Source organism: Vigna angularis, chromosome 6 (genome assembly GCF_016808095.1).
Source record: "Vigna angularis cultivar LongXiaoDou No.4 chromosome 6, ASM1680809v1, whole genome shotgun sequence".
Classification (NCBI taxonomy): Eukaryota; Viridiplantae; Streptophyta; class Magnoliopsida; order Fabales; family Fabaceae; genus Vigna; species Vigna angularis.
Genome location: NC_068975.1, coordinates 27,922,678 through 27,933,788, shown reverse-complemented (window position 1 = coordinate 27,933,788; position 11,111 = coordinate 27,922,678). Strand labels below are relative to the sequence as shown.

The 11,111-nt window shown below is 35.6% G+C and overlaps 2 protein-coding genes and 1 non-coding gene across 5 annotated transcripts; all 3 read right to left on the bottom strand.

Moving 5' to 3' along the window:
- Positions 1-535: 535 nt before the first annotated feature.
- Positions 536-3,409, bottom strand: LOC108343288 (phosphatidylinositol 4-kinase gamma 4). The gene is made up of 2 exons (XM_017581473.2): positions 1,326-3,409; positions 536-1,188 (listed from the first exon to the last, which is right to left on the bottom strand). The coding sequence occupies exons 1-2, from the start codon at positions 2,730-2,732 to the stop codon at positions 802-804; spliced, it is 1,794 nt and encodes a 597-aa protein (XP_017436962.1). The 5' UTR covers positions 2,733-3,409; the 3' UTR covers positions 536-801.
- Positions 3,410-5,011: 1,602 nt separating this feature from the next.
- LOC108341193 (uncharacterized) lies at positions 5,012-8,250 on the bottom strand. 3 transcript variants are annotated; one of them, XM_017578853.2, is made up of 2 exons: positions 7,505-8,246; positions 5,012-5,386 (listed from the first exon to the last, which is right to left on the bottom strand). In XM_017578853.2, the coding sequence occupies exons 1-2, from the start codon at positions 8,030-8,032 to the stop codon at positions 5,225-5,227; spliced, it is 690 nt and encodes a 229-aa protein (XP_017434342.1). In that variant the 5' UTR covers positions 8,033-8,246; the 3' UTR covers positions 5,012-5,224. The 3 variants fall into 3 exon arrangements, with proteins under 3 accessions (XP_017434342.1, XP_017434344.1, XP_017434343.1); XM_017578855.2 differs by having other exon boundaries at positions 5,244-5,456; positions 7,505-8,250; XM_017578854.2 differs by having other exon boundaries at positions 5,244-5,423; positions 7,505-8,250.
- A 1,278-nt stretch (positions 8,251-9,528) lies between these two features.
- Positions 9,529-9,601, bottom strand: TRNAA-UGC (transfer RNA alanine (anticodon UGC)). Its single transcript has one exon. It is a non-coding gene; the product is annotated as a tRNA-Ala (tRNA).
- Between the last annotated feature and the right edge of the window lie 1,510 nt (positions 9,602-11,111).

Here is an 11,111-nt window from a genome sequence, read left to right as displayed (position 1 = left end):
ACCACACTATGCATTAGATGCATCACCAAATAAAGTTGTGTAAATTAACTAATTTAGTTGTTTATGTACGTGGCATATGATTATAACGCATACAAAGCGTTAAACATCAGTATATTCATTCATGTGCCTATAAAACAACTACATAGTTATGTAAAAATTTTTAAACCAGAACACTACATTATAATTTGGTGTAGTAAAAAATGAATTAATTTTTGATATATTTGAAACTTAGCAGATGTAAAATATTTCATGACAATTTTCAACTCGATTATTTGATTAATAAAATTTACATTTTGGGAAAAGTTATCGAGAATTCTAAATGTTTTTAAAGACAATAACCTATGTCCACACTGTCCATAAATACGGTTAGATAGAAAATAACAACACAAACTTAATTATACCGTATCCAAAAACTGTAAGAAAAGAAAAAAAAAAGACTTCATTTTCCACATTCTCATTTTTCACACTCCTAACAAGCACAACCTTGCAGTTGAAACAAACAACACATTACAGGACAAAGAATGTTACACTGCAATTCAAATGAAGACGGGTTGTCTGCTATCCTTAGAATTCAAATTTAATAAAGGAATCAACAAGAAACTTGAAAGAATTTGTTAACGGCAGGAAACTACCAAACAATAAAACCTAAGAAGTTAAGCTAAGAACGGTTTTACATTCGAACCAAAGAAAATAGACTTCCTTTGTCAAGAACTAAAAAACCAACTATTTGAGCTTTACATATGTACGTGAACATATGCACACAGTATGTACCCCCTGCTACTATTGCAGAAATGCATGCTATTATAAACGAGATCTGACAATCTCATCCAGGCGCAGATCCATGATTTGGGAAACAGCATCCAGCAATGTAGCTTCACTTGTGCCAGGAAGAACAGAATCCAGTGCTTCTTGAACTATTTCTTCAATCACAGATTCCTTGTTCAAGGATTCCCTGCACATCATGCTTCCAATGGTAAAGGGGGTCAACCCTCTTTGTACCCCTTTCTTCAAAAGCATGGTTGAGATCCTAAGAGTGCGAGCACATTCAACCGGCAGATCCCATCCGTGAAATTTTAAAAGGGCAATATCTTCTTCAGCATCCAGTGACTTTATGTAGTCAATAGTTTCTGGGGAGTATGGCTGGCTAGCTTGGGGCCAGTAAAGCCACTCAAAGGTACAATCTTCAAACTGTTGCATTGACAAATAGGTCAATTAATGCAATATAGATATATGTTGACAAGGGAAAGACAGGGAAAATATAAGAATACAGAAGTATAACTACATGCACTAAACACAACCAAAAGATCATAAAATAAGATGCTTACACTTGTAGGCAAGCAATATCCATGATCAATTGGAATCAGAACAGACTGGTTATTGCTTTTCTCTTTGCTGATCAAAATATTCCCAGCATGCCGATCTGCATTTGCCAGTCTTATGTCCAGAACAGAAATTTTATGTACTTCCTTTACTGGGAAAGCCCCAGGGCCCATATCTTCACAACTTCCACTATTTTCTGTGAACATTTGCAAGGAACCTATCTTAGGAGTCAATTCTCTAGGATAGTTAAATGCTTTATGCAAGCACTTGATCATCAATGTTGGAGGGACACCTGCAAAGCCCGTCTCATCACCAAATAATTTGCGGCGCCCACTCAATGGATGATCTAGAACATAGGCTGCAACTTCCCTGAATGCACCTTGACCAACCCTTGTACCCTTTTTTAAGCCTTCACCATCTAATGACAATGGAAGACCTCGAGGGTTATTCACGGCCATTGGTTCTTCGTCAATAGGCTTAAAAACAGACACATACCTTTGCCCCACAGAATCAAGCATAAAGTAAGCTCCTCCTGTACCCTCTGCAGATCTGATTGGATATTTTCCACTGTCAAGTCCATCATATGTAGAATTCACCATATTCCTAATAGATGAAGCTAATTCAATTTTAGGGTTAATAATAACTGGCTCCAAAAAAATATCTCTGTCGGGAGGCTTTCTCGGCACAGTTCTTTGAATGGCATCAGACTTTCTACTAGTATCTTCTTTACCAACATCATAATTCCTCCTGCATGTTTTTCCATTGACATCGTTCTTTTTCTCATCAGTCAAATCTGTTGCTAAGATGGACAACTCAAGGGGTCTCCTCTGAATTTTAACATTCTTTTTTCTCACGAACAGATGTAGCACAGCATCATTATGCTTGCAGCAGATATCATCAATAAGCCTCTGGTCATCAAGCCTTTCCCCATTGCACACAAGCTCCTGTTCCTCAGGATCATCAAACTGTTTCTCTCTTTTGGCAATTCGCCGCTTTATGAATTTAACATCTCGACCTCTTTCAACCTGAAACGAGAACTCCTTCCCTGACGACGTTTTCACATTGATGACCTGAAGATCTGACAGTTTGATTATCAAATGCAAGACATTTCCATCAGTCACTCCATAGTCCTTGAGCAGAGAATCACTCCGCGCGAGTTCTCGGCCAGCATAAACCAACTTCTGCTTGTTTGTTAAAAACGGAAGGCTTTCACACCTTTGGATTTTGAATTTCACAGACCTAATGGTATCCCACTCCATAACACGGATTGGAGTCAACGAACCCGAAAAGGAGAGATATATGAAAATGGATTTATCTTCCAAAGACAAGTGTGATGGGAAAGGGAACGCCTTTGGTGACAACAATGGCTCAGGGGGAACCACGCTAAGAGTACTGACACCGGCTGAAGACATTTTCACTATGGGTATTGAACAAGAGAATGAATACAGAATAGATCAAGCTAAAAACTAAGAACTGCACAACTAAAACCCTAAAATATTCACAAAAACATTGCCATTTTTTTGTACAATAGGCTACCCGAACTGATATTAAGAATTCACACTCCTGCCCAGGCCAACAAGCAAACTCAAACAACAAATTTTTACAACATGGTAAGATCTTTTGAAGGGAAAGATGAAAAGATTCAAACCCCAATGTACTAATTCCATTTCCTCATCTCGGAACCCTAATATTTCTTAAAGCGGAACAAATTCCAAATGGTGTAAATCCGAACCAGCGATGAAAAGCTCAAAACAGAAAGAGAAAGAGGGCGGATTCTTACCGCCCAGAAGATTATCAAAACGAGAGCGGAGATCACAGGCTCTTCATTAACAGCATCAATAGGAAGCTAACAAAAAGACGCAACGGATTATTGAATTGTAGTTTGAATTGAAGGCAGGAAGAAGTGGTGATTATGAATTACGAACTCAATTATTCAGAAATGGGTGCTGTTGACTCTGACAGAAGGAGAAAGCGAAGGAGAGAGAGAGAGGGGGGGATAAAATATCGTATAAACGCGTGTAGCTGCCTGGTATAGTATACGGAGTACAAAGGTTTATTGACGAAAGGAAAAAGTGGGCATCAACTAAAAATGTGCTTTGATACGTAGACGTAGACGTATGTATACAGCTAAGAAGAAGAAAATGGAATAAGGTTGGTGAGTGACTTTACAGTGACATGGCATAGCCAACCAACAATGGACGCGTTGATAGAGTAATCTGACGTGGATATGCGTTGGAGGGTTGAAATGAAAGCAAATTCTTTGGTGTTGTATTTGTTTCTACTTGTACGTATTTAGAAATAAATAATTAGAAATAAATAATTGGGTGCCTAATTTCAGTAATAAACCGAAGGTGCTTGGACGTTTCCCTTATTATATTGTACTCACTCATCCTCAATACATGGCAAAATGAACCAACCCGCGGATCAGCTAGCCAATCAATCGAAAAAATTTGAAAACCAAAATCAATTGGGCCGGCAAGTCCAACAGCCTACCAGGCCCGTATGTGAGTTAAGTCTAAGTCGGGCCAACTCGGTAACTCAGCTTCATTAAAAATATTTGAAACCTATTTTGGGAAATATAAATTAAGACTAACAAATAAATAGAGACTGAGAAGAGAAGTCAATCAATATAAAGAACAAACAATTTACTGGTAATACATAATCGAACTCTCTAGAATCTAGGGTTGCATTGTGCAGGGTTTCCTCTGCAACATAGCATTAATTTTGTCTTCTTAATATATAATATTAAAATGATTTACTAAATGTTTGCAACAAGAGTCAATATAAGTGATAATCCAAACCAATACGTTCATTGAATAGACTTTTGAGTCATTCTAAGCAAGCATATATTCTTGATGGAGGTAGGAGGAATTGGAGGATAGTCAAAATTTATACAATACAAAAATGTATTTCAGTAATATTTGAAGGTATAATTTATTTCAATAATTCCATGCCAAACTTCAAAGAATAATAAGACTCATTCCATTAGAAATAATTTGGATATAATTAATTTTAAACTTTTGAAACTAAAATGCGTCTTCAAAATTAACTGAACTCTTATATTGTATGCTATATGAAATTGATTCTTCACGAGTTCATGTAAAATACGCGTTAAAAGTTGTAAAAATTACAACTAATGACTTCTATCTGACGTGGAAAATTAGGTCAAGTGGGCCTATTAAAGTGTCAGAATTCGCAGTAAATTGATTTGTTGATTTCCAACTTTCTGTCTTTGGATAGAGTTGTGCAAGAGGGGGAACATGCAGATGGGCGTCACCTTCAATCTGCAATTCTACCATTTGCTGACTCATTTTTCAGTTTGCTTATTTTATCAAATGAACTTCGGACAGCAAGACATATGAACAAACAAGCACAAAACAAAGATAGTTCAACGTACTATCATAATGCATTATCATAATGTTAGTGTACAAGTTTAATGTAATAATAATGTCATTATTATTATTATTATCATTATTATTATTGTTATCAATTACTTAAATATGTCAACTCTCAAAAAGGCTTTTTAACTGATATAAATTCCTCTTTTTAACTAAATAAGTAAGAATTTCTTGTCATAGATCCACAATGCTTGAAATAGACTAGGTTATAGATTTGCTCCCAAGACTTTTAAGAGGGTTTTATGGATAAAATAGGAAGGTAAAACATTCAAGAAGGGGTGCAAGGTCGATGTCTCAAGGATTTTATTCCATTAGGGAATTCAATGGTGAGCCTTCAAGTGTAAGAAACTGAAGGAAAAAAAAAATCTCATTTACATCTACTGAAGTTTATTTTTTGTCTTTAGATACAGTGAAGTGATTAAGAAGGCCATGTCATATAGCAGAAGGTAATATCAGGGCAAACAATGATATCAATAGAGTTTGACCAAAATTGGCAATGAAATCACCTAAGCTCCCACTACACAAGCTTGACAGCAGAAACAAGCCACTAAAAAGCCAAGCAGAGCACCAGCAAAGACTTGAGATGGAGTGTGACCAAGAAGTTCCTTGAGCTTCCTTTCACTCATTGGATGCCCTTGAAACAGGTCAGCTACTATCAAATTAAGCACCTGTGTGGATCCACCCAATTTTCTGGTCAAAGATTTTCTTCCAAAGCATAAGGTAAACACGATCAAATTACTACATAAATAATGAACAATGAGAGCATAGTTCTCCACTTAAGTAATAGATATCCTTCTAAATTGACGAACAATAGCGATAAAAACACATTGGAGTATGCTGACTCAAAAATGAACAAGTGATGTCTTCTAGATCTTTGCCATTTTCAATGAACTTCAACAAGGAATTCTAAAAATACAATAGCTGATTGTCATAGAACAAATATGGAATGCAAATGACAAAAGATGCATATATGATAATTGATGACTTGGGAGCATGGATTTCAAACCTGTAAAATCATACGAGTGGATGAGTTCACACCTATCCAACTGGCATGCAAAATTGTTTTTGTGTAAACTTGGGTAAATTTGCACAGGCAATAGCACAAATCATGATTCTAATATTGATTCTCCATTAAAGTTTGGCATGCAAAATTCTTTTAATATTTTTTTTATATAAAATAAACTCTTACAAAATGTCAAGTTCGTGAGACTTGACGACTTTACACAACAAGTCTTGAATTTGACAATATTGCCAAGGTGTACAAGTGGAAATTTGCATATAAATACCAACATGATACCATTCTTTTAGCTCGTTTGCAATTAAGGTAAAAATAGTAAATAGCATTATAATGCCACACTTAAAAAGTCAACAGCGTACAACTTGGAAGAGCAAACATTAATGGAGAATCAACTATTTTTGGTGGCATAACAAAACCTAGCTAGATTGCAGTGATCTAAGCTTAGTTTTGGGCTTACAAAATCCTCTAAAACTTCATGTTAACATTCACCAAGAGTCCAAGATAGCAGCAAACCAAATATTCCTAAATCCATAAGCAATTCTTTCAGCCCTTAAAATTAAAGTTCCATTTCGACAGAAAATATAGGTACACTAAAGGATAATGGCTCTGACGTGAACATAATATAGATACATTTGAAGCCACTAAGTTTGTGTTTGGACAGGTGTTTGCTAATTTGGTCCTTCCTGAATCACATCTGAGGACCAAAGATGCGCTGTGGAAGGTGCCAAAGTGTTTGTCTGCACTATGAATAATCAAGCTGGGGAAAATCGAATGTGACTTTGGCCGTTGTTTATAAGCAAGGGCCAAATACTGCCATGTATTGGGTTGGGACGCTTAATATAATCGAGTATGGCATCAATCTTCGTAGTATGAAGTGGGTCTCTAAGTATGTGTTTTGATAATAACTCACATTTTATCTCAAGTTCACATCAATTTGCCAACAGCAATTCAGTATTCTCTGCCTCTGAATTGATGTGAGGCTACCGCTGGCAGATGGGCCACCGAACAAGCAATAAATTTCAGTACTATGTAGTGTTATTTTGTCGTCTCTCTTTGCTCCCCCCCCCCCCCTCCCTTATTTGTAGTAATTCAATCATGTTCCAAAAACTGAATTTGTTTCTAGCTTTGTAAAGCTATTCCAGAAAATGTCAACTTGGGAACCTATCATTTTCATCTTCCATTACTTTGTTTTCATTCCTGCAGGAGAATTGGAAGCTCTCGTATGATGCTACAAATAACTTCCAGTTTCATTCCCATTCTGAATATTTTCTGCCCTTTTCTGAACAGTGAAAAACAGTTCCATAAATTACTAACCAACATTCCCAGTGATAAACAATCGCCACTTGGGAAATCGATATTCATGTTAATGTCTAAACCTCTTTCAGTGGCCAAGAGATACATTTTTTACTTTTGTTTGTACTGATAAAATACCAAAAACTTAAAACACCAATTCAGTACAATCCAATCATTATTCTTCAACCAAACACATTGCGAGACAGCCCCACCCATGCAGTTCTCAAAGAAAATCTACAGATGCTTAAAACTATCAACATACTAAAATAGCTAATGCTTGTTTGATATAGACATTTTTATAAATACTTATAGAAGAGAAAAGACTTATCTTATGCCTAAACAAATTTGTAACAAAAATTTCTCGTTTTAACCTTATTAAACAAGTGAGTTCTTATGCAGTCCTTGAGAACAGGAATCAGCAGACCCAAAAGGCTAACTAAATAGTTATCAAACAGGAATTGTCGGAGGCAGTTACCTGAGCTTGCATGCCAGCATGTCTCCTAACGCCAATAGCATCATACATGACAATAAGACTGAACCCCAAACACACCGGAAAGAGGGAATCAGCGACGCCGTGGCAGATAGCGACGGAGGTGGTGAGGGCGGTGCAGAGGGCGGAGTGCGAAGAGGGCATTCCCCCGGACGCAAAGAGGAGCCTGAAATCCCATTTCCTGTCGAAGAAGAAATTGAGCAACACCTTAACGGACTGCGCTATGAGCCACGCTAGCAGCCCCGAAACAAAGGTGGGGTTTGCCGCCAACGTGGCGACGAAGGGACTAATCCGAAGCTTGGCGTTGGCGGTGACGCTGCTGAGCAGAGCCACGCCCAACCCTCCGTTCTGCAAGCAACCGTGGCCGCTGTTACGGGGCTGCAAAGCACGCACCTTTTTTACAGTTTGAGGAAGTTTTGTGTGTGGAGGGGGCGCGAAAAGAGTGAGGGAGGTGAAGGGACGAGTGCAATGGAATGGTGGGCGTGTGGGTGTTAGAGAAAAGAGAGAGTCCATGGGTTGGAGTTTGTGTGATTTGACTGTTCAGTCAGCATTGCAGAGAGTTATGGAAGGAAAGAGGAAAACATATTGGTTCTTGTTCATCATGTTTGCAGGAACAGCATCGGAGGAAACTTGAAAAATGCGTTTTCAGGGGGATAAGAAAGCCTTCAGTGTAGGGTACCCTTTTGTCTTTCTTTTCATCTCCTGCTCCTATGATTTATTCAGTGGACAAATTTGGTATATTCCTTTCCTCATAACTAATGCTATATTAAGCTTTAACTCAGATATACAACTATCTTAACTTCTTAAAAGGATTATTTTCTTTATAATAATCTTAAAAAACATAATAAATTAAGTAAATAAGATAAATCATATTCCAAAAGTAAGGAACAACTTGTATCAGATTGTTCGGGTAATAAGGATAACAAAGCAAAAGAAGAAAAAAACATGTTTTTTAGCTACATGTATTGACCACCATGAAACAGTAGTTGACTTTCCAAGAGGAACTAGAGATTACTTGTGGTTGCTTAATTCTTCAGGAATTGGTAACCTCCCAACAGCACAAACCACCCAATGAAATATCTACATGTCAATGGACAACTTCGTCCAATTATTCTTACACCAATCACATAGTTGCAACTCGTAAGAGTTATGGAAAACATGTTCTTATGTTAACCTTTCATATGACTACTAACATACCATGACTCAATGAGTTTTTCTCGCATGAATTGGGCGATAAGTTTGTAAAAATTGTTCCAAACATTATTTGAAATCTTGCATGAACAGTTTAAAACATATTTGATCTGTATTTAAATATAAACAAAAACCTTTTTAAATATAAACAATTTTACCTGAGTAACCGATATGTTATATTATTAGTTTAAAAAATATTTATATTCAAATTTCAGCATCATCCTACTTATATGATCAGATATTATATATATATTTTTTATTTTATGAAATGATAAATTCTAAATACCTTGACTAGTAAAATTAGTTTCCTTATTATTATTTGAAAAAAAACATTTATAACATGATTATGGTATGTTAATAGTAAATGTCCATAATAATGCTGTCTTCTCAAATGAGAGTAAAAAAAAAAAATCTAATTTTTAGAAGTTAGTGTTTCACAAAATAAAAAAAAATTATATAATACTTGATCGTTAGAATGATGTCAGATTTAAATGAGTATTTTTTCAATAATAATATTACATATCGATTACTCAGCTAAAGATTGTTTATATTTAAGAAGACTTTTTGTTTATATTTAATATAGATGAAATCTGTTTTATGTTATTCATGCAGATTCAAATAATGTTAGCTAAAATGTACTCAGGAAAAGAGCCCTAAAATATAATTCTTCCACAAAAACCAATGAAAATCACTATATTGCAAGAAGATGAATTAATTACGTATATTGCAAGATTTATTCTGAAAATCACTATTATTTTGGTTATTTGAATTAATTTTTTATTATTAAAATACAACAAATTTAGAAAACAAGAATAAAATGGAGATGCAGGGAATCGAACCCTGTGCCTCTCGCATGCAAAGCGAGCGCTCTACCATATGAGCTACATCCCCTACGAAATTTACATTAATAAATTTTGAATTTGTTTTATAAAATTATGAAGGTTTGAATTGTTGTACAAATTGTCTTTTTGGGATGGGAATACAATACTTTTATCATTTTGTTTCTAATTTGAATTATATATATATATATATATATATATATATATATATATATTATCAATTGACAGTTTAAACGAGGAGTCATACTCTAAATTATTTATTAATATAATAATATTAATATTTCTGCACATGCAATAAGCACTTCAGAGGAGTTCACTCCAGAAAAATTAATTCAAATTTAAACTTAATTTATTAAAATTATACTTAAAGTTATTTCCCAAAGAAGTATTTGAGGATTTATTTATAGGGAATGGGAGAAGCTCAAATTTCACAAGTCAAACTGATTCTACTGACATGAAGAGTGTGATGCTTATATATGTAATGGTAACAAATTTTAGCATGAGAATGGAACAAAATCCCCCATGTTAGGCCCTGCCCAGTGTTGACTACGGTTTATGCGTAATCCCGTTCTTAACAAACACTTAAATTCATTCTTATTATGAGACAGACGTCAAACGTTGGAGAAAGAAAACACATAAAACAAGTTCAGCAACTGGTTACATGATGCAAGACAATATCAGGAGTTCGACCCCAAAACAAACATCTATTTCTGACTTTTGCATTACCTTCCCTTGCATCCCTTGCTAATTACTTCAAAGTTTGCTATAAAATAATCTGTCTAGATTTTCAGTTTGTTGATCATCTTGATTAGCATTCGTCATGGAATGATCCGCAACATGTACTACAATGGCTTACCTTGATTTCCTTCGACTTGTATTCACCTTTCCATCATGTTCCTTTTTGTATAGTCAAAATAAGTTATTAGGAAGTCGGGTCTAAAGGACCAAGTAGAATCTAGAACTGAAGATCCATCAAACTTTGCCATATTATGAAAATTTGATTTCTCTTTAGTTGATTGCAAAGATGAAAACTATGCAAGGTTGTTCAATTTGCTAAATCTCAACACTATGAGATCTGTAGTGGTGGCAAGAAATTTGGTTGAGAAAACAAAAGGGTTGGGGGTATATGTAAAAAGGAAGGATGAGAAAGTAGCAGTTAGATCTCTAAAGCATCATCGTATAGGTAAAGGTATGTATGGAAGTAACTATGTTTCCAAGAATGATGAAACTGATTAGAGAGCTGGGGTCAGAGACGGTAGTAGCAGAAAAATGGGTAAGAGTAAGTGGGTTGCCAAGTTTGACGAGGAAAGTGGTGAGGAGCATATTTTCTGGGTTCCCCAGATTGACATGTTGTGGAATCAACATTGCAAATAAGGACGACAACCCATGTCCGAATGTAAATATGTCTTTACATCCCTCGTATCGTAGTAAAAACCAATGATCCATTCCCCATTCTAAAAGTCAAGAATAGGTTTATCAATCTACATCAAATTTGGCCAGTTTCAAGTTGCTCCACCAATGGGCAGCACAACAGATCTTTTTGAGCTATTTGGTAACTTGCT